General features: G+C 48.7%; 7 protein-coding genes across 7 annotated transcripts; 6 read left to right on the top strand and 1 right to left on the bottom strand.

Annotated features, from left to right (window-relative positions):
- Positions 1-7,114: 7,114 nt before the first annotated feature.
- VFPPC_14986 (ankyrin repeats (3 copies) domain-containing protein) lies at positions 7,115-8,773 on the top strand (the record flags this gene model as incomplete). Its single annotated transcript, XM_018292749.1, has 1 exon — positions 7,115-8,773. One exon carries the CDS (start codon positions 7,115-7,117, stop codon positions 8,771-8,773), a length of 1,659 nt encoding a protein of 552 aa, XP_018137129.1.
- Positions 8,774-10,698: 1,925 nt separating this feature from the next.
- On the bottom strand, positions 10,699-11,624 carry VFPPC_11971 (hypothetical protein; the record flags this gene model as incomplete). The annotated part of the gene is made up of 2 exons (XM_018290001.1): positions 10,699-10,806; positions 10,860-11,624. The coding sequence occupies 2 exons, from the start codon at positions 11,622-11,624 to the stop codon at positions 10,699-10,701; spliced, it is 873 nt and encodes a 290-aa protein (XP_018137130.1).
- A 2,033-nt stretch (positions 11,625-13,657) lies between these two features.
- VFPPC_16921 (hypothetical protein) lies at positions 13,658-13,882 on the top strand (the record flags this gene model as incomplete). Its single annotated transcript, XM_018294673.1, has 1 exon — positions 13,658-13,882. The coding sequence occupies one exon, from the start codon at positions 13,658-13,660 to the stop codon at positions 13,880-13,882; it is 225 nt and encodes a 74-aa protein (XP_018137131.1).
- A 439-nt stretch (positions 13,883-14,321) lies between these two features.
- VFPPC_11972 (hypothetical protein) lies at positions 14,322-14,579 on the top strand (the record flags this gene model as incomplete). The annotated part of the gene is made up of 1 exon (XM_018290002.1): positions 14,322-14,579. The coding sequence occupies one exon, from the start codon at positions 14,322-14,324 to the stop codon at positions 14,577-14,579; it is 258 nt and encodes an 85-aa protein (XP_018137132.1).
- A 501-nt stretch (positions 14,580-15,080) lies between these two features.
- VFPPC_11973 (hypothetical protein) lies at positions 15,081-15,407 on the top strand (the record flags this gene model as incomplete). Its single annotated transcript, XM_018290003.2, has 1 exon — positions 15,081-15,407. One exon carries the CDS (start codon positions 15,081-15,083, stop codon positions 15,405-15,407), a length of 327 nt encoding a protein of 108 aa, XP_018137133.2.
- A 2,348-nt stretch (positions 15,408-17,755) lies between these two features.
- On the top strand, positions 17,756-19,324 carry VFPPC_11974 (glycosyltransferase family 90 protein; the record flags this gene model as incomplete). The annotated part of the gene is made up of 1 exon (XM_018290004.1): positions 17,756-19,324. One exon carries the CDS (start codon positions 17,756-17,758, stop codon positions 19,322-19,324), a length of 1,569 nt encoding a protein of 522 aa, XP_018137134.1.
- Positions 19,325-20,496: 1,172 nt separating this feature from the next.
- Positions 20,497-22,628, top strand: VFPPC_11975 (retinol dehydrogenase protein; the record flags this gene model as incomplete). The annotated part of the gene is made up of 2 exons (XM_022428799.1): positions 20,497-21,228; positions 21,291-22,628. 2 exons carry the CDS (start codon positions 20,497-20,499, stop codon positions 22,626-22,628), a joined length of 2,070 nt encoding a protein of 689 aa, XP_022283998.1.
- Between the last annotated feature and the right edge of the window lie 423 nt (positions 22,629-23,051).

Raw genomic sequence — 23,051 nt, 5'->3', positions numbered from 1 at the left:
ACACTTGCTGGTCTAAAAGTTGTTTCTTTCGTCCTTGTTGGAAATATTCTTACAACTAGCTCCTTCGTTCAAAGACTGGCCATTTTGTCAATACTTGTCAATAAGTGGCTAAAATCTCCTACACCATCAGACACACTAAGGACTGCTCGCTCACTAATAATTATTACTGGTGTTTTTGCTGCTATGGCTCTTGGTATCATGATATCTGCCTGGAGCATCCCTGACAGCACCGATGTCGTGAGTCAATACACCCGTCAGCGAAGAAGAAAAGAGAACCAGTTTGCTTAATTGTGTCTGTAGGTTTTACTCCTGACAGCCATTACTTCCGGCTTTTGCAGTCCCATCCTGCTGTTACGTAACTCTCTTAAGAGGCGTTGCGTGAAGCGAGATACATCTGAAGGGGAAGGCGCCAGGACTAGCGTAGCTACCGCGGCGGCACTTCCGAAACCTTAACCAAAGTCGCAGACAGCTTCGAGATGTTTCCATTCTGAGCTAGGAATAGGTTGAAACCGAAATAGAGCAACAGAGTCATCTGGGTTTAGGGACGCTTGGCGATACTCGACCGTAGGATTCCAGCAGAGCAATTTCGAGAAGTTTGACGTTACATGTGTTGCCTCGAGAGAGAGCCTTCGCTGCGGACACATGCCGAGCAAGAAAGTTCAAAGAAGGAACAAGGCATAGTACGAAATTAAAAATGATAATCCCAATCATTCTTGTTTTGATTCTGGGATCGAGACCGCGCTGAACAGAGCAACAGAGTCTAAAGAGGGAAAGTGACATGATGCTGTATGCCAAGTCGCCGATGCTGTTCCAAATTAGCTTGCGTACTAAGTCGTTGCATGATTCACCACTGACACTGGGATCAGAGTAACTACGGTGCCCCAACCAATGCCTGTCCGGTGCAATGACCACTCGAGAAGGTGCGCTCTTTTGCGAGCTCGTTCCAAGACTTCTGCATCGTGCGGAGAGATATCTTTCGGCATGTGCCTTTTAACTTTTTTGGAATGCTTGCGGCCGTTTCCTACGGGATCGTATCGGTAATAGGGATCTTCACACTGGAACAAGACTGATCCAAACGAAGATAATGCGCCTTGTGCAGTACTAGGCTGGCGTTTGCTTCGTTTCTGTCGAGCGAAGTTTGTCAGAAGCCTCTTAATACCCGACGCCATGGTTTTGCTGCACTAAGGGGCGTCTATTTAGATCTGCCAGGCTGCCTACTGTCGGAGCTCGTCACAGGTTACCCAACGGTACAACGCAGCAGACTTGTGATAAATATACTCGATGACAGGATGAAGGATTGATTACGGCAATTTGCCTGGCAATATTTACGGAGCCGGTTCAAATCCTAAACCTGGGATCTCTCTATAACGTTGATGCCCCCAGCGTAAGTATAGCATGTAGCGTGTGCAGAACTAAGCCATACTTGGTCCAATATGGGCATATGCGTCGTATATCGTGACGGGTACTTGCGAATGCTCCGGTAGTGACATCTCCCAAATTGGCGCATTGTCGCACCCGAGATGGGCTGATAGCTCAATACTGTGTTTTATAGTACTTCTTTTGAGAAACAAAAAGGCAGAATCCAATTCTTGCTACTTTGGACTTCTGAAATTCCAGCTCTGGCCAATGTCGACCTGCTACTAGTAATGACGGTCATCATGTCCTGTTGTACAACATAAAATGTCAACGAAATGGAGTCGCTGGCTCGTATATATGCTGCACCCAGAACGTGAGGTACCACACCGTAGAGTATGCAGAGATAAAGATGTTGCTGTTACGCTCTCTTCTCTACAGCATCGGGGCAATTGGAGCACTCGCGTGTTCAATCGGTCCATACGGATACTGGATCGTCAGAGATGGCCAATATACTGATATGGTAGCGCAGTGCCTGCTAGTCACTGCTGAAGACATTGCGTGTTATAACAAAGATAACAAAGACAGGCCCATGGTTGTGGGTTCTGTGCGTCAAGGAGAAAAGTATAAGATTCCGTATACACGAGCCTGCTCGTCGGCGTCGTGGCGGACAGTATCTTCGACAATGAGTGGCGTGGTCACCTACGATAAGTTCCTCGAGTTTAGTTCAGCGACGAGCCTTATGACCTCAATTGGAGAAACAGCAACGGGCTGGCGACCTCCCAGCGAATCATCCCCAGCTTCGAAGGGACCATCCACTACCCCTGACGGCCCAGGTACTTCCTTCTCCACCCGTTCGGGTGGCGAGTCCTCTGTACCGACTGATTCTCATTACTCATTAGTATCGCCCGCGAGTACTGGGACGTCAACTGGTGCATACTATGCATCTGAGAATACCCAGTCATCTCCGAACGCTGTAGTGTCGTCCGGGACAGCCACACCTTCCAACACCAATGTGCCAGCGTCTCCAGGCTCATCTCCGAGACCGTCTGATGTTAACGTTGCTTATCGGAGCTGTTACAACCAGACCCGAGACGTCACACTATTCAACAATGGCGAACTTTATAACACTGATTCTGATCCACAAAAACTTTTTGCAGGTGACTTTTGCAAGATAGCATCCGAGATAGAGCATGATGGTAGTGAAAAACACCTTGCGAAGATTTACGCTGGCAGTCCCGGCAGAGGCTATGCATTCTTTCTAACTTACCGAAAATCAACAAATACGTGCCCTACGGGGAAAAAGTTTTCCGTGGAATGGTGCCAAAGCATAATGCACGATAACTGGCTTAATTGTGAGCATTATAAGATATCCAACCCTACTGTTGACTAACACCGGCGCAGGCACGAACGGGGGGTTAGGTGGGGTGTTCACACAGTACTGTCTTGAACTCGGATACCAGCCGATCAATATTTTGAGCGGAGGTAATGTCGACACCACTACCAGCTATCCATCCAGTGCATCCAAAAGGCCCTCCATCACGCCCACTGTGATAAGTTCGAAGGCATGATGCAAACGATTCGAGACGTTTGACCAGTTTTGGTACGAGATACCCGCTTTTCACTCTGTTGTCGAATTAAACAGGAGGTGTAAGAGATTCACATTCGGGGCCGTGGCAGCTGAATGCTCTATAAATGAGTACTTTCACAGTACGGGCTTGAGTACATTGCGTTTCTTATCTGTATTGCAAAGGTGTTGTTCCGTGGCGTCTACTCTGAGTATCTGTTGGGTAAATTTTCATTCGCTATGTCAATGTAGAATACATGTGCTTTTTGGCCGTAGTGTAGCTTGCTTTCCGTATGATGCATATAATTTTCGCTCGACATTCCTTCCTAAGCCCAAAATAGAGAATATGAGCACTCAATCTGACCTCTAGGCTCCACCCAAGTGTAATGTACTTGGTAAAGGCATACATGAAGGAAAATTGTATCGAACCGAACCCCTCTCCGGTGTCAAATACGTTGTCTGTGGCGGTATATATACCGTGGCATACGTAAGCGAGATTGTTTCGTGGCAACAATACGAAGATGGCCCTACAAGAGACCTACCGCGAGAGATTCTTGTAGGGCACCACCGCAGTTGTAGTGGCCGTTGGCGGCAGAGGCGAAGAATAATGACAGAAAGGGACAAGTTGCGATGATTGGGCAAGTCAAGAGCATGAGGTCAACGGGGAACCGAGCTTGTGGTTGTTTTAGCGGTTTTTTTTTTTTTTTTTGCCCACAACTGTGTGGCCGCATGTTGACAAGGTGGGCAAAAACGTGACAGCCACTAAGTCCGGTCTACATCGCACGCGCTTGACGGCGTTCTCGAGACTACATTAGGCATAATATGATGGTCAGTAACTATTACTCTAGTATGTAACCAGATTTAAATCTATTAATATCTAAGTTTTCCCCTTTGGCAAATAACCATTGTCGCCAAGATGCCGAAGCGGTTCACGAGACGTTGTAAAATGATGCCTAGGTTTGCCTTCGTATTCACTGTAGCGAATTTTGTAATTCCCATTTTGTTCCAAGTCTATTGACACATAGAACTAGATGCGGATTGCAGTCTAATAATAGCATGGCTTAAGCAAAAGCAGGAAACAAATGCAAAGGGGTAAAAAACTTAGAGAGGCGGTATGTGGTGCTCTGTATTGCCGCCGGATTGAGAAGGACACCAAGAAGTTAACGGAGCCAGGAAGAATATGGCCGTACACTTTCCTGCTTTTAGTTTGTATCAAGCATAGTAACATTTGATATTGGTACTATTTGAATGCGCTGCTGAACTAATGGCGATGGCGATGGCAGTTTCAGAAGTGTCTATTTCGGAGCAACAGTGAGCATACACGAAGTATTGCTTTTCTGGACAGTAACATTTACCGGCGTAGTTACCGTATTGTAAAGTACTAGCCAAGCCACAAGTCTAGACACGCGTAGTAAGTATGAGTGCAAGTTGTGGCAGCTATTTGTTAGGGCCGTGTCCATTTCTAGTGCCTCTCAGAACCGTAAAGCATTGGACGAAAAAAATCTTTGCCGATAAAATAAATGCAGACCCGCAAGAAGACAAAGGTACATATTCATTTTCGATGATGCTGTTGGTTCGCTTTATTCTATATGGCATCGCTGTCCGGGCATGCACGATTGGTGAAAAGGGATACTGGACTGTGAAGAAGGGTGAAACCACAGACATGGTGGCGCGATGCCTCTGTGTTTCCGACGAAAAAATCAGCAGTTTAAATGACCACATGGTTATTGAGTCCGTCAAGCCGGGACAAGTTTATAAAATCCCGTATACACAGGCGTGCTCGACTGCCTCATGGAAAATCACGACTTCTACTCTGAGTGGTTCACCTACCTGCTTCGCCAACCTTGAAATGAACCCAGCAACAGCATTTGGAAGTTCAAATGGAGAAACAGCAAAAACTTCAGCGCTGTCCGAGGGTACACACTCCAAAAGCTCGGAAGGTTCCTCACTCACTACTGACAGGGCAGTGTCTTCTATCGGTGCTCGTTTGGATGGCGAATCAACGAGGTCTGCCACCAGTGCACCAGACTCATCTGTCAGTACCATACTCAAAGACGACCTCTTCACGACTTCGAATCCTCGTTCAAGGGTCACAGAAGCCGTGACTTCGCATACTCAAACACCTACTTCCACGGGCACATTATCTAGTCCCGTTTCAACATCATCGTCCAACTTCCCTACACATTCTTCTGTTGCTGACACTCAACCTCGGAACTGCTTCAAACAAGACGGTGGCCTTATATTTTTGAATCAGGGAGAGAAATACCTCACAGATGATGACAAGCAAGAGCTCTTTGCGGACCAATTCTGTGACTTGGCGGTCACCATCAAGAGATGGTACAATGGCACAGCGTTTCATCTATACAAGATTTATGGTGGCGTGGTTGATGAAAATGCCTATTATTTCTCTATTTCCTACCAAAATTCAACAGAAGATTGTGCACATCCTCTTCACGGGTTAATGAATGTAGAGTGGTGCAAATGGATTATGCATGATAACAATCTGCACTGTGAGTACTTACGAAATATATAGCACCTCTGTCTGCTAACGGTAGTCAAGGTAAGGAACATGGACTTGGTGGCGAGCAAAGAGCATATTGCGTTCAATTCAAATATCATCCACTTAAGATTTTAGGCGCATCCAATGCTTCTACGCATACTGGTATGCTATCCGGAACCTCGACAAATACCGGTCGGCCTACTTCGCAAGTATTGTACAATCGGCACGACATCATCAGAGCAAATATAGGCGGGCTTATTGATTAGTGCTGCGAAGAATAAGATACTTAGCCCGGCATCTAGCCAGATATATGGGGAATAACTACGTATTGAACATAACTAAAGTGCTTCAAAACCTTGGATGGGAGATCTCGGTAGGAGCGCTTGCTCGTGTGGCGTGCTTGTGTGGTCCCATGTACAGGGAACCCTAAGACGCATTTTATGTTACTTATGCAGATTTGTCTTTCAGAATCTGCGTTTTGGTTTACTCTCAACCATCGTCATTGCTATAGCAAATCAGGGATATTTCCTTTTCATTCTCGTTAGTGCACATAGGCGTGCTGTATTTGGCATTTTTCTCGCAGGATGTACTCATTTACACGCCCCCACCGGTACTCATTCTACTTGAATACTCTTCTATGAGTTCGCTCAGCATGACGCGTCAAGCCAGCAATCTGCTAACAGAAATATCAGCTAACCGCGGCACTGGGGATCTGGCGGCGGTGCATGTTGCGGGCATGTCCTTGTGGCTCTTGCTCATAAGTAGAAACGTACAATATTAATAATATCCCTGGAATTCTTTTTGACTTAAATCCTTGCCGCAAAGCACTCAGGTCCTTGTAAACACGAGGTGATGGCAGGTCTCATAGAAGTATTAGCCAAGTTGTGCCGTCGTAAGCTAAACAGTGGTGTTGATTGGTAGATGAGGAGCGGAGTTGAGTGAATGTACATCGGAATATTCTTCGAAACGATAGATTCCATTTGTTGGCTTAGCAAATGAGTCGCAGTTTAGCATCCAGAAGTGCGGTAACTATTATATATGGGAACCTTACTACAAGGCTGTGTTCGAACGTGCAGACGATGGTACGATTAGTTCAAGATACAAACGTTTGTGCTCCAACATTACGAAAGACTGATGTTCAGCCACCGTACAACTGCCAATGGCTCCACGATTCCCGCAGCAAAATGAAATGACGCATCCGCAGTAGGCCTGGGATTTGCAGGGCTGCGACTAAGGCTGTGTCTGGCTGGTTAACCATGACTGACATTCAGTGCTCGGTGCGCTGGCTCTGGTTCAAAACATAACTACATGCACTTTTGCTGGGGTATATCAGCTAAAATGACGACAAAAATCAATACACGCACTGCTATACTGAACAGCCCAGAGCGACGGAGTACGGGGCTATTTTCAGAGGTCACCGTGTTGCTTCAGTTTCGAAACGGTCGCCTCGCCTCGCTGGCGTGTTACTAAGAATAGGCCAAAGAAGGGCCAGTATGACGTGTGACGTGGCGGTGACCAAACCCTTTCAACGAGCCAGTGCGGACGGTAACAGCCTGGTTTGGTAGCTAATAAGGAAACCCGACCCCTTTTTCCAATTTCCTGTGCGGCCAACACAAGCTCGCCACTCATTCGTCCTACATCACCCAGTCTATCCGCAGCCATAAAGACCAATAAGTCATATTGATACGTTAAACATGTTGCTTCGTCTTCCTACGGAGCTGCTTCTCAACATTGTCGCGTACTTGGATACGCCGAGGTGCCTGTGGGCCGTCGTCCAATGTTGCCGATTTCTTGCTAAGAAGCTGACCGAGGAGTTGTACAAGTCCGACAGGCAGGATGGAAAAGCACTCCTATGGGGCGCCAAAAAAGGCCGGAAAATAACGGTGTTGAGATCCCTTGAAGTAGCAGCCGATAAGGGGGGTGACGCGATGGTGCTCGCCGCTCAACACGGACACGGAGAGATAGTAAATCTCATTCTTGGCGGTGGAGTTGATGTGAATTCTAAACATGAGGGAGGAACGGCACTTATTCGTGCTTCGGAGCATGGCCATCTCGATGTTGTCGAATTACTTTTGCAGCACGGCGCCGACGTCAACCTTAAAAACCAGCAAGGCTCCCCACTCATCTTGGCTTCGAAGCAAGGGCATCTCGATGTTGTTCAACTTCTAATCGAGCACGGCGCGAAGATCGATGGAGGAGATAGCAAGGGCTTCTCAGCACTTCGTTGGGCAGTTCATCTACGACGTGTCGGGGTAGTCAAAGTGCTTCTGGATGCCGGAGCAAACGTGAAGTGTGAAGAATTTGCTGGCATGACGAGTCCACTTCTTATATGGGCCGTTCGAAGTGAAAGTGCAAGCATTGTCGGGTTGGCACTAGGAAAAGGGGCTGACATCGAGTCAACGGACATCAAATACCGCTTGACACCGCTATACTGGGCTACGAAGCTGGGCGTCACCGGTATCGCCAGGTTACTAACGAAACATGGCGCCGACGTTAATTGCATTAACTCGGGGGGTCAAACAGCCCTGCACCAGGCATGCGGGCGAGGATTCAAAGACATGGTCGCCCTGCTTCTGCAAAAAGGCGCCGACATTAGGGTCCCAGACAACAGCGGACAGACAGCAGTTCATTGGGCGGCCAAAAACGATAATACAGACATCATGAATTTGCTTCTCGATCACGGAGCTGATCTTACCTGGGTGGACTGTAAGGGTAGGACAGCGCTTGGTATTGCAAGCCAGCGGTCTCGTGCAAAAGTCGTCAAATTCTGCCTTTACAGGGAGGCAGACGTTCATTGGAAAGACGTAAATGGTTGTGATGCGCTGAAGTACGCTGCCTGGATCGGAAGTCTTGCCATTGTGACACTGCTTCTTGAAAAAAGCGCGAACGTGGGCTCACAAGACAATAACCACCACACTGCGATTTATTGGGCGGTCGAGGGAGGTAAAGCTGGAGTTTCGTCCGACGCACGTGGGCAAGTCGTCCAACTTCTTGTGAAGACGGCTGCCAGTGCTAACCAAGTTAAGTCAGACGAGCTAGCAAGCGCGATCGAATGGGCGGCCGAAAGTGCTCAGGAGGTCCTGGCCAGCTTCTTGCGTAGACTACACACAGGGAGCGAATCGAGGCATGCGGGCGAACATGGTGAAGTAGCCTTGGCAAAAAGAGACCGGTGCTTGTACCCTGAGATACTTTTAGCAGTCGAGAATAAATCTCCTCTGGCCACAGTACGGGAACATGACGGGTATTTGAAGACCCGGAAGCGGTCTCTGACACTTAGAGATCTCGCGCTAGACGATTGGCATCCAATGGATTCCGGGGGTCCAGCTAAACGAGCTCGAAAGAACTTAAATTGATGCGTAACTTCAGTTGTGTTACAATGCCTTACATCAGTATCAAGAGACCTGAAACTTCCAAGCCAGGCGCGTAGCAACCGAGATGCGTTACAAGTTTGCCTGCCGAGGTCAGTTAAAGCCATTACAAATAGTTTCCGCCGACCTAGCTAGGATCTGGCGCTTTATGATGGGGTTTATAAGACCTCCGGGACACCTTCTCCGGAAGTAATTTGGATGGTGAGGCAAAAGCAACTGTTTGACACAGAATTCTACCGCCCAGTATTCTATCTTGTCAGCATGAAAAGCTTCGTCGGGAGAACGACTTAGGAAACACCATCTACGGCTGGGCTCATCTCAGGATGCTTCGCTTCCAAGAACCGCCAATGTTCTGTAGGTCCTTATTATACCAAGTAGATATTCCTATGCGACCTTTAGTCGAGAGATGCTCGAACTTTCCCTTACAATGTACCACGATTCCTCCCGTAGACTTCGCAACCACGTGGGTAGAATTTTTAATCTCGACTCCGCGGCTCCCAGTGCGCGTGCTACTCTAGTAGGCCATATCCAAACTCGCACGACTTCCACAGGCCAATCCCCAAGATTGGGCGCAGTCAGTTTTCTACATAGATGGTTCTAGCAGTACGTGGTGATGGACGCCTTGCTATCACTCCCGCTAGCCAGGGATCGATACGCTCACCCACCTAAACCTTACAAGATAGTCTGGGCAATCGAAACCCGAATGCGCAGGCAGCCCTTTCTAGCAACACAAGCACACATAGATCACGCCTTCCGGACAGGGTGTATTTTTTTTTTTTGTATTGTTTTCCAGGAAAGCTGTTTCTAACCTAGGCGAGTCTATGATGCCTATTCCATGCGCAGAGTACCTCCGCTCGCTTTTTGTGAGGGTACTATGTTTACCACCAGATTCTGTTCCTGGCGTTCGTTGCCAACTCAAGGAAGTAGCAATCAGCCTACAGATTCCCTGTGCACAAGCCGCGTCGGGTATCCCACTAGGCTAAACTGTTTTGGGTGGTAGCAAAGTCTGGTTGTGTGTTATATCCCACCGAGGCCCCACTATGCAAACCATATAGAAAGTGCTACCCAAGTAATTGCGTTTTCTAGAACGAGGAAACTCTGACAAGAATACGGGAATTTCCTATTACAATATTGCCCATATTCGCTGTCCGGCCCAGAGTTGACTGCTAGGCTACCACTGACTCTTACGTTGCAGCCTTGGCGGCGTTCTTGAGATTCACAGCTTCAGCGAAAGTAAGGAAGGCTGGCGGCACTGAGTCTTCATTATGCTGCAAAAGTGACCCAATCAGGAGCCGTCATCTACCCTGTTTATTTAAGTATCTACCAAGCGATTATTTCACTATCGAGCTTTGGAAACATTAGAGGAAGGATTGGCTAAGGACAGTTAGCGACTGATTTCATAATCGACACTGGAACTCCCATCTCAACAGAAGAAACTCTTTTAAAGCGGGGTCTGCTAGCATAGGAGATCTTCTGTAGAAGATATGTTAACCTGACCAATCTCTACGGCTCTGTGGTGGGGAGTATCTGCTCTTCTTGGTGATGTAGCGTCACATGTCTCCAGTACGAGGCTGGATGAGGAGGGGCAAACAAATGGCGATAAACTAGACGGTCACCTACCGAATGACTCAAATTGACGACATCAAAATAGAGGAAAGGGAAACCGGAGAAATATCAGGCTCTCTCGGCTTAAGGTAGCAGGCTACAAGAAAGAATCCGGCACGTCGAAAGAATAGACAAAAGAGTTTCATGCTGTCCTTACTTTCAATGGAGTAGCTAGTAATGCAAAACCTTCGGAAACCAAGCACAGGGAAAGATTACAGCGTTGGTGCAATTATTGCGAACTGTGTCCCGTGCCTGCGTGCCAAATCGGGTTTCAAAACCACCCAACCACCCAAATTTCACAACCCCTACCCTACACAATCGGTCGAGGACAGATGGCCATACGCAAGCCCTGAGCAAGGCGCCTGTCCTACTGATTTCGGGCTTGACGGGTCAAAGTTTAAGTGCGTTGTGACCTAAAAGAGTCAGCCAGGCTTCGCATACATTAAGTAGCGGCATCATTACATACTATTTCGTTGAGGTTCGGCAATGTCTGTCCGGTAGGCACGTGGCACACGCGATGCCACTGCTGCCGATTTTGTTCCACATACAGAAGGACACAGGGGGTTGAGCATTTTTCGGCAAAATTTTGGACCTTTTTGCCCAAGTTCTCGCTAAGTTTTCTGAACCTTTCCATTTCAGAGACATTAGCTGTGGCTATTACCTCTTCTGGCGCGGTGACATCCAGTGGAGAATGATGGAGACTGGGAGGCACGGACTTCGGATCTGCGTGCCCAATAGCTGCAACCGGCTGCCCGTCATGTTCCAAAGAGGTGGCCAATGAGACTGCACAGTAATGTGGACAACCGCAAGTCTCTTTTTCCCCCTGCAGGTTTGTTGGCTGTAGTTGCGTCGGGATATCTGTGAAGAACGGGTCGCCATGTCCAGACGGCGCTGAATGCACGAAGCGCTGGACAGACTCAGGCCCAAATATCGCAACGAGTTGTTCACATATTTTTCGCAGTACTTGCTCCAACTCGTAGTGATCTCCGGTTTCGGCAAGGTCTTGAAATCCAAGTCGACCGATATCTTCGCTTAGCGCTGATTGGCCTGCACTGCGATTCTTAATGTCCTCTGGGTGGAGATATTCTTGCTCCTGCCAAGCCCACAAGTGCTCCCAGTCAGAATCAGACCATTGTTGAATCCCACGACTATGGGGACTAAGATGCTTCAAATCTTTAGACCAGCTCGGAATGGCCTTCATGAGTTGTGCTAATGCATCTGTGTCCGCCATGATGAAAATGAATGTAGTCGCTGAGGGAGTTGGGACTGACTTGGTGCAGGATGTGGAGGCTGCAGATGCTGGAGTAGGTGAAAAAAAAAATAAGATTTGATTTCCGGAGAACGGGAGTAATTTCATGGAAACGTAGACTTTATATTCGTAAATGTGGGCTTCGCATTTACCATACGGTATATTTCGCTTTTGCGTATTGGCAGCAAGATCGTTGCTTGGTTCTTGCCCGAAAAGAGACACATAGCAGACGCTACCAGAAGTAGCATCCGCACAATTCCGTTGACCGTGTGGGGCAGGGTGGTTCACGGCGGCTGGGTAGAAAGAACGACCAGTGGGAGGAAACAAGGGACGGAGCCAATTTCTCGGAGCCGACTCAGCTCGTCTCCACTTGCCCGAATTTTCGCTGGCGGTGGAAACCTCTACTTGGTCGGCGGCACTCCCCCGTTGTGAATGTGGGAGCAAGAACTCGGCCAGGGAGACCCACATTCTAGCGACGGGGTCCTTCTCCACAGTCGGGGCAGCAACCCACTGTAGACGGGAGAAATCTCGAGAAAGTCGGTAGAGAACTAGCCTTTCGAACTGCATGCTATGACTGAATCGTGCCCTAGTGATCAGAAAATCGTCATGATTCAAGGTTTACCCATCGAAATCGTTGGTCTACTATCTGAGCTTGTGCCAACGGATGACTTCTGTAGCCTGCGTCTCACTTGTCGGGCCGTGAATACCAACACCTTCCATGTCTTTGCGAAGAAATACTATCGGACTCGTTGCATGATGCTGAGAAAAGACAGTTTGTTGAACTTGGTCGACATTTCTAATTGCGCCAGTTTGGCTCGATGGGTGCAGGAAATTGTCATCAGTTCAGACCAACTTTCCGAGTTTCACCTCTATATGTGCCAGCTGAATCCTGACCCTGAAGATTATATGGAGCAACTTGAACAGCAACGGCGCATTTTGGAGGATCATGAAAGTGGCGTCAAAGTTTTGTCGGAAGCTCTCGTGCGTCTTCCGAATTCGCGAAAAGTCAGCTTCAGCGACAGGCTTACCCTTGGGGCGCCGCCGGATTAAGCAGGAAAATCGGTGCCGAACCGGAGAGAGGGGAGTTTTCAACGTTTCTTGAGTCTGCCTGACACCTCGTCCTGCAGGCTGCATGCAAAACTCGTATCCAGGAGATTGACGTCTGCTTTTATGACCATTGCTCCTTTGACAGCTCGACGGTGTCGCCTGGTTCGCTTCTGCTCCCGTCGTCTGCCTGCCACGACCAAATACGGGATAATTTTACCCACCTGAGGACTTTGAGGTTGCTTGCTACCTTGAATAGAGCCATTCCATGGCAGCCGTATGATCTCGTACAGGTTCTTCGGCCATTTCCTCAACTGACCCATCTGAAACTCGACTTGGATTGGCTCGTGGAGGAGGAGGACTTGGCCCTGCTGTCTGCAGAACCGTATATACAAAATTTGGAGGTTCTGGAGCTTTCTGCATCGAACATCACGAGAGACTCGCTGCTCCATTGCTCCTGCGTCATCAAGCAACGCTGCGGAAAGTGGTGCCTTCGAAGGTGGAGATACAGGCGGCGCGGAGCTGGTCTGCGCTGATGCTGAGCATACAAGAGGAGCTGCCTAGGTGCTCTTTAGAAGTCCGTTGCTGTGCCTGGTGGAAGGAAATGTCTGGCCCTGAAATTGAAGCCTTTGCGCCTATGGTACCAACAGAGGCAGGGTTTGTAGCCGCCGGGGCTCTTGTGGAGGCATAGAGGGGACTGGAAGGTGATGCCTGGGGAACCGTCAGTGGGAGAGCCGAGATCTCGCCAGCCTGGAGCGACTTTAGATGCTTTGAACAAGCGTATGATAGAAAAGATTGAAGGCATGTGACACCTGTTACGCGAGGGTAACTGCCAAATGCAAATCTGATCATGCTCTTCCTTCTTTCCTCTTTTCTCTCTGTGGTTCTCTTCGTTGACCCTTCTCTGATTCTTTCGGGGGGTTTTTCAATATTATATTGGGTTAACTTTCTTCTTAGCTTTGTTTATTCTGATGACAGATATCCACCAAGACGCTACGTTGTGCACACTGTCCGAGTCTTCTCAGTTGGCCGTGGATGCAATACCTGACCTGGCCCCGCGCAAAGGCTCGTACTCACTGGAAGAGATGCAATGCTCCGGATTAGCTGCCCAGATAGAGCAGGTGAGGGCGTCTTTGTATTCAACTGATCGCCTATATTTGCCAACTGAGAAGCATGGTCGGGTCGAATCCGATTGAATATCCTTTCTTGTAAGTCAGGCTTAGTCTTTTGGGTTGACATTACGAATACTCTTCCCGGCCAGAGGCGGAGGTTCGTGGTAAGTCAACAGAGTGGCTGGACGCTCTCTGTATCATGGTGCGCGGAAAGAACAACCCTCAAGAGTGCCAAGCATCCCTACTGCCGCAAAAGCTCGCGGCACATATGACCAGAGGCTTCTCCATACCCCATGACTGGCTCTGCTCGTGTGGGTTGATGAGTTTCGTCCGCCTTTAGTTTGCCCGTGCTGATGGGACCCCCTTACGTTGGTTGCCCACCTCTGCATACCTTGGGGTGTCTGAAGATACTCCACTCATCATACAAAATTCTTCTCCGCGTGTAGGGTTTTGAGCCTGACCGTGCAATCATCAATTGTGCCTTCTGTGTGCAGAGAATCAGCTCCGAAAATGGGCACCTGGCATGGTTGTTTCACCACTTGGTTCACCCTCTCTGTCAATGGTTCAAAGCTCCGGCCGGGCGGGACTGGCGCCACCGCTTCCAAAGCCCCAGGTGGCTGTGACCAGCACATCGCCACACATCTTCCGACCTCACTCCACTTGGGCCGTCAGTCGCCACCCCAGTGACAAGTTCACCCCGCATGAAGGCTTAACTCAGAGAGTGACTTGCGTATCCATACAGAAAGGAAAAGGTGACCCCGACAAGGATATAGGGGTATGAACCGGCACTGAGCGTACAGTGTGGGCTTCCTCTTGGTTGGGCGCCTCCATCGGCTGGTGTTTTTGCTTAATTTTTCGCGTTTGCCCAACGGATTTTGGATGCGTACCACTTGATAAAACGGGTTGAGGTCTTTGTGGTAAATTTTGGACAACGGCGGCTCCGTCTTCAGCTCTTTGGTCAGGCAGCCTCATGGCAAGTGGGGCAGAACTTCCGTGGCCAATGATCGACTTCGGTCCAGGGGCGGGGGAACAGGAGAAGGCGAAGCGAGTGGTGCTGGAAGTCCACGTACAGTGGGTCAACGTTTCCACCTCTTCTGACATCTCTCATGTCTTCGAGTCCAAGCCGAATTGACCACACCTCTTGCTTTGTTCACATACTTAACGGCACACCACATAGTATTTCTTGATCGAGTGGACCTCGGCGACCGCAGGACCCGGGCAATCGATTCTGTCCGATCAGGCATAGTGGTAAACGAGTGCAGCTCGGCCGGGCCTTGTATGCATGGAATATTTGGCGCCAGTGCCTCCCATGACTACCTCACAACCTACAGCTGGCACACCGTGGGGTGGTTTGCCCGTCGAAATTCAACTAGTGATCGCATCTATGTTCATTGGCGATGTGATTCTTTGCAAGCCGCGAGAGTTTGGAGGCGGGAATTGCGGTGACGTGCGTCGCAAGTACGCTGGGCTATCACGGACATGGCGGGAAGCCGTTGAGAGACACACATTTGAGACAGTCGATTTGGCAACGCAGGAGACAATCGTTTTGGCACGCAGGAGACTGCTCCATGCGGTATCCTACTCTCATACCAACGTCTTCGGCATTTGAAAAGGCCTTCATGCCGAATTACACCTCGTTGAACCGGATCTGAAGTGCTGCCCATTTGCGGATTGGTCGCAAGGCGAATCGGGACTGGTGAATTCAAATTTTGCGCGTCGTTGTCCGTGCCAAGATTGCACCCTCGTCGCCGCCTTCAACTTGCTTAGTGAAGCTCCGCCGAAAGATCGTCCGTGTGTCGACTTGACAATTAGCATACAGGGCAACAAGCCACTGTCGGTGGACCCATATGCTGAACCGCCGTCGGAGGTCCAGATCTTTCGTCTCGGGCAACCAGAGAAATACGTCCCCGAGTTGTCAATCGTGCGACGTTTGGAAATTGCGGAATCACATAATCTGATATTTATGCCCAGTTCTGCGTGTCGCATTGCCTCTAGGCTGCCTCAGCTTCGGAGCTTCAGCTTCAAGGGGGTTTTGGGAGATAAGAGACGGGAGGTATATACGCCCTCCAGCGTATATGATGATGATGATGATGTAAGTTCATATGCTAAAGATGCTAAACGAGAACGAGACGGTTGGGTTTGCGCATTTACTACGATGTTTAGAAGTTGTCCTGAAAGCGTTTGCGAATGCTAACGGAAACAGACTTTGCTACCGCGTTAGTGTTGCTTCCTGCGACGTTGAGAGAACTTGAGATTGAATATACCGATTGGATTGCCTCTTCGGAAGATTTCCCCGTTGATGACAAACTCACCAAAGCTCTGTGTACTTTTTCTCAGCGGGAGAACTTAACAAAACTCTGGGTTGAGGCTTCAATGGGGCTTTCCATTCTTGATATGGGTGATCGCTGCTACTCTCAGAATCTCACCTGGTACCTTGTCACTTTCAAGGATGATCCATTTGGTAACAATCCATCCTTCTTCGGCGAGATGGCAAAACGAGGCGCTGCTGTTGGTAAGAGGCTGCCTCGTAATGCGTCGTCCAGGTTTTACCACGCTGACCGCTACTTTATACATGAGGAAGGAAGAATATACTATTGCGATAAGGAATCAGACGGGCAGTGGGAGGAGGATGTTCTAGCCGCTTGGCGTCAGACTGCAGTGCATCACAACCACGATCCTCTAGATACGCGGTTGAATCGGAGTCCATCAGACGACGAATCCACCCAAGTATCCGGTGATGAGTCTGAAGAAGAATCCGGCGACGACCATCGCGTCGATGACATTAATGACGATGGGCACTTGTCAAGCTTGCGTACGACGGCTGTTACTTTGATATGGCAAAAGAAGTCTATACCACCGCGAGAATGTTCGGAACAAGCCGGAATGGGATGCGGAAGGCTGGCAGATACTGTTTTCCACCGTAAGCGCGAGCTAACTTTGCGGTTGAACGCAAGTCCGTCAGATGGTAAAGACACGACGCAATCGGACGATAGTTTGGACGACGAAGTCGCGAGGAATCTAACGATGTTCCTTTCCTAACCTCGAGTAGACGAATCTGGTTTGGACTCTTTCAACTGGTTTATGTCTGGGTCACACCAACCTAGGTTTCCATGTGTGCCCAAGGAATAGGTAGGGATCTCACAGAAAATGATGCGGTTGGCTGAAGCGTCCAACAAATATTAATATAATACTGGTGGTTACTGTACCGTACCGGTACATACAGGAAGTACCGGTATAATACCGGGACATGCCCATTTACAGGATTGTTATTGTAGTCTTTGTTGGACGCTTTGAAGGTATATTAAGGTGGCTGTGCGGCGGTGTGCCCCGCTGGACTCGCTGGCCTTCACGGGAAGATGAGAAATAGCCATTTATGGCAGCCAAGAGACAGAGGAACCGCGATTTATCTCCTCAAGGTGTCGTGCAATTGAGCAAGAAGCGGCTACTGTCTTGGTGTGTAAGGTGGGCTCCTAACCAAAGGTATCTTTGAATGCGTATCGTATTTAATATTAATATTGTACTCGGGGTGTCTTACCGGTAAACGGCTCAGGAAACTATAGTCAAAAAGAAGAATCGTATTATCCTATTGTATGTTGGCAGTTCTAAATCTGTTCTGTGCAGACCTATCCGCCATTCGACTAGCAATGACATCGACAGCACAGTAGCACGAGGCCACGCTGAAGTCCGGTAATGCCAAAGGCCAGAACGACAATAGCTACTTGCATAGATAACCCTCTTTACCACGGATTAGAGAGAACCTTAGTGTTTGAAGAGCGTATCGGTACGGAATGAAATGATATCTGTCAGTCTGAAAGTAAATAAAAACTTACCTGGCTGTGCGCGCTAAGACGGCAAGAAACACATCAATTCCATCTTCCTCGCCTTTTACAGGTGACCGGCTGCAAGGCAATCCACGGCGTGAAAGCACAGGACAACACGTTGGAGGATGCAGAAGGCATGGCGTTGATGTCCTCGTTCAATCCCGTGCTTGTCGTGCGTTGCTTGAGGGCTGCGACGGCGTTTGCAGTGGTCTCGGCCATTATTTTTGCCTCGGTACACATATCTTTCCGATGGCAAATTGGCAACAGCCGATTAAAGGTCTGCCCATCTCATATATCCGAAGACGACTTCTCCACAGCGGCCATTCGTTGTCGAATACTCTCTGCACAGGCTGCGGCGCGATCTGTTCGCAAACCCCAGTCGTCAACCCCAGCTGAAGCGGTGGCCGAATACAAACGTCGGTACCACAGACCACCACCAAAAGGATTCGAGGAATGGGTTACATTTGCTCTCGAGCGGGACTCAAAGATCATTGACGACTTCGACCAAATTGACCGAGACCTGGAACCATATCGCGATGCCGAGGCGCGGCAGACCTTCCAATCCCTTAAGGAGAAAAGTTGGGACTGCCCTCTTACAACTCGTATCGAATGTCGGAACGGAACTATGTCGACTTCGGCGCAGTACAGATACGATGGAGAATTGAGAAGGCTGGTTGAGCCATTTGTCGACGCAATGCCTGACGGCCTCTTCTACTTGAGCCTCATCGATGAGCCAAGGATACTTAGTCGCTCTGGACCCCGGCCGAGCTCGGTACAGTTCCAAGAAAAGATCGGAGAATCCATTGAGGATCTGATAGCAGATTCATGTGGTCAAATTACTCCACAGCCGGTAGAGTCATTTCTTTATTACAAGGACGTCTGCCGGTCGTCCAATCCGGCCAGCCTCCACGCCCTTGTCTCGTCACCTGGTGCATTCTCCTATACACACTCACTTATACCGGTTTTGAGCTTCGGGAGAATGTCCGCTTTTCGGGATATCTTGATACCTTGTCCATGCTATGTCGCGCATCCTCTGGCAGAAAACGATCCATTGTCGTTCCTAGAAAAGAAACCTGTCCTCTACTGGCGAGGTTCTTCTACTGGCGGCCGAGCAACACGTTTCGGCTGGAAGAATGGTCACAGACAGCGATTTGTCAGGTTCGTCCGGTCTCTTCAAGAAGCGGCCAACGCGCTTGAAGCGAGCCAGTTACTCGGCTTGGGGGTTGATTCATTGAGCAAGAAGCGTATCCAGCTATTCAAGGATGCATTTGACGTTCATATGAGTGATTATCTTCAGTGTGATGACGATGCCTGCAAGGATATGGAGCGAACACTGGGTCCGACAAATTTTGAGCCCGAGGATACAACTGAAAATTATAGATATCTTTTCGACCTAGATGGAAACAGTATGAGCACTAGGTTTTATCGTCTGCTGTCTAGGGAAGCTGTCGTGTTGAAACAGACTTGGTTCCAGGAGTGGCATGACGACCGCCTTACTCCTTGGGCACACTATATTCCCGTGAGTATGACCATGGAAGAGCTTCCCGCGCTTCTTGAGTTCCTCATAAACGATCCAAATGGTGAACTATTATCTGCGGAGATTGCCAAAGCTGGATCTATGAGGTCACGGGAAGTACTACGGGAGGCTGATATGTCGATCTATCTGTACAGGCTACTACTAGAAATGACAGATCTGTTGGGATAGTGTCAAGTGCCTGATTAGAGCTTGATGAGTTACAGATCTCAGGGGCTGGTAAAGTTGACCCGACTATTCGTCATGGAAAATAGGTATGCGAAGGCTGCGATGACTTGCCCTGGCTGGAGCGAGAATTGCCTGGCCACACGCCGAGGTCCCTCATCGCTGTATATACAATATGATCCCAAGGTGCTGAAGTGAAGATTTAAGTTTATCCAAAGAATTCATGGCATGAATAGAGCTCCATGTGGTAGCAAAATAGGTCCCTGCTTGAAGGCTCTTACACAGCGGGGAGCAAGAAATCCTGGGGCTTTCCAAAGACATTCGTCACGTGTGTGCATTCGCAGCTTGCCCCGCGTTACACTTCGTTGTGTGATTTGTGATTCTTCTATGCTTGTAAATTGGGCACTATGTTATGCCGATTAGAATGTTTTGCTAGCCAGGAAGGGCGGCAGACGGCGATGGCTAACTTAGTTTTCGGTTGACTCCTGTCGCGAGCCTGCCGATTTGCAGTTGCCTGCTCGTGATGAAATGGCATGGCGATGCAACAGTGAGTTGTCTAGGGTATTTCCGGTTGAGGGCTACGTTTCGAGGAAGTCCTCAATGCTATTCTCCATATACTATAACATACCCGCGACAGAGGGGAGACTTGGGTCTCTGGATCCAGATACTGTATTGACACAATGCGGCGAATACCTATTGGAATAGTAATCCAAATTTCTCAGCATGCAGCAGTACTGTGCTTTTGCTCTTGCAATTTAAAGATAAACATGACCATTGATGACCAGACCCTTTCTAGTATTAACATAAGAGTTCGACTCTCGTCTATTAAAAGAAATTTGATGCTCAAGGTACCCGTGTTAGCAATTCCTAGGCTGTAGCACAATAGGCCACCGCAGTGTTTGAGCCTAGTGACTCGTCCAAGTTACGTGCAGAAATTGGCCCAATTTCCCAAGCCTTTGAGTTGCGGATAAAACGACCCCGGCAGTTTTCATCCGCTTTCGGCGCAATTCGCAGACACGATAACGGCGTATATCATGTGGACATGATATTTGCAATTTTGAAACACCATCATCCACAGATTGCACTGTGCCTTGTGATGACCCGAGCTAGACTTTCCAGCATCAAATCTGTTGAGCTAAAGCTAAGAAAGCTACCTAAGAGTCACAGCAACCATTTCAATGGTGTCTATGGAACTTCCGGCTCTCGCCATCTCGGGTGATATCGTCAGGCCATCGATAAGCTCCGTTATTACCAACTTCAACCTCAGGGATGGTCGGATTCGTCTCTTCTGGCTCTTACAATTTGTCAACATTGTCTCCTTTCTGCTCTGTGTCTTGGCGGTCGCGAATCTTCCCACTTTTGGATCGGGTTGGTGGCAATGTCTATCAGAAAAAATTTCTCCAGAGACAAGGGGAACGCCGTTGCAAGGTCAGCATCACATCGCCAAGTCGCGGGCCAAAGTTGTGGCTGTTGACACTTGGTTCTCACTCGTGTCGATTGCAACCTTAGACGCCTTTGCAGTGGTCTTCAACTTCAACCGCGGCTTGATAGTGACTTTCCACCGCAATGTGAGCCTTCGCATGACACTCTTTGCTACGATAGTATCGGCTGGCGTGTACGCATGGGAGGTGGATATGTTGAAACTCAATCGAAATAGCACTGCAAGCGTTGTGGCGGCTTTGCTAATGTACCTCGCCCTTGGACGAGCTGTTGATTTAATCAAAAGGCCAAAACTCGGTTCATATGCTGGGACAATCCAACAATACACCGAGACGACAGGTAGCTTCGATATGTCGTGGCGCTACATAGCCCTGCTTACAACAACAGTGGTCGCAGTGGCTGTACTTTCTACAACGCTCCTACCAAGCCGATTGTCGGGTATCAGTGTGTTTATATGGGTTGTGTTCGAGGTAAGGATGAAAACATACCAAAGCAGCCGCCCTTTTCAGCCCCAAGCTAACATCTCACGAAGGCAGTGTTTCTAGCAGCAATGAAAGTTCGCAGAACACCTCGGTATACGATATTATCCGGTCCCATATTGATATCCTTTGCCTGCGTCAAATGGGGTTTGGACCTGACTAATTTACACCCTCGACTTGTCATGCATCCCGAGTATTTTATCGGGCTGTTTATATCAGGCCGCTTCCTCCTTGACGCTCACCTCCGAACGATTTTGAGGTCTCACAAAGATCTTCACTGGGCGAGGGAAAACGTCTTGATTTCGACCAGAAGCATCCTTTGGGGCTCCATAACGCTCTTAATTCTGGAAAAGATCGGACTGAGACTTGTCACATTTATCAAACCTATCCTGGTATTGCTAGCCTATGGTATGAGCTGTTTGGTCATTCAGACGCCGGCGATATACAACATTACCTTCAGCAACAACAAATCTCCACAAGTGGACCTCTCCGATCTCCAAGGCAAGGTTATTCTGGTTACCGGAGGCAATTCGGGGCTAGGACTTGAGTCGGTGCGACAGTTTGCAATGCATGGGCCGGCTTGTATATATATGGCAGGTCGGTCGAAAAGGAAGTGCAAAGATGCAATCAACTACATAAGACAATTCAAAGCAGCTACAGCACCGATTTTCCCCCTAGAACTTGATCTATCATCGTTTGATAGTGTTGTGAGAGCTGCTCAAGTCTTTCGGCGCCGCGAGAAGGCTCTTCACATTCTTATCAACAATGCTGGGATTATGATGACAGAAAAAGGCCGAACAAAAGATGGCTACGAAATTCAATTTGGGACAAATTTTATGGGACATGCGTTACTCACACAATTGCTCCTACCGGCCTTGAAAGCGGCTTCTCACGGTCGAGTGATTTCTGTGTCTTCTGATTTGGAGAGGATTGCACCGGAGAACATAGACAACCTCGATGAGCTGAAAACGGCAATGGAACGCGTAAATACCTGTTTTCTATATGCAAGTTCCAAGGCCGCTCAAATTGCTTGGAATTATGTGATGGGAATGAAACATCGGGACGTCAAGTTTATCGCGATTAAGCCAGGCGCTGTTGCAACCAACCTCCACAGAAACGCGTCAACACTGCCCTTGAAGCTGTTTCTTGTTGTGCTTGGGTGGCTAATCGCTGTACCGACCAAGCGTGGGGTCTTGAACCACCTGTGGGCGTCTGTTGCGAAGGATGCGAAGACAGGAGAATTCTACGCACCTGTGGGGAAGCAATGCACTGGTTCCAAACTCTCCCGCGACCCTGTCCTGTCTGAGCGTCTTTGGAGTTGGACACAAAATGAGCTCCAGATGCATGTCGGCGAGGATGCATTCAGGGATGAAGTGGCGCTTGATGGATGACGGCGACGTGCAATCATCCAACGTAGGATCTTGCCGGCCCATAGAACGGACTATTAGCAAGGTATATTACTGTACCAGGTATACCATAGATAGAACTCCTAAATGGAGGGCCATAGTCTATTGTAAATCTTTCCCATGGATGCAGATGCGTTCATTCTCACAATTGGAATGTAGTGACGCTAGTTGCCAACATCCCCTCTCGTTGTCTGTAAATAGCGTGCTGAAGGGGGCTGGCTAGGCTCAGCATCCACTGATTCATTTACAAGTATTAGGAGATGCAATAGCACAGAGCGGCGAGGTCTTACCGAATTGGTGTGATCTGAGCGGATGCTGAACCTGGCCCATTCCGTGCTGCATATTTCTGTTAACACAAGAGCGATTCATCAAGTGTGGCGAACTATTAATAGATTGTTAGGGCTCTCT

Source organism: Pochonia chlamydosporia, assembly GCF_001653235.2.
Source record: "Pochonia chlamydosporia 170 chromosome Unknown PCv3seq00012, whole genome shotgun sequence".
NCBI classification, from domain to species: Eukaryota; Fungi; Ascomycota; class Sordariomycetes; order Hypocreales; family Clavicipitaceae; genus Pochonia; species Pochonia chlamydosporia.
The sequence above is the reverse complement of the archived record's forward strand: the minus strand, read 5'-3'. Positions and strand labels throughout refer to the sequence as shown.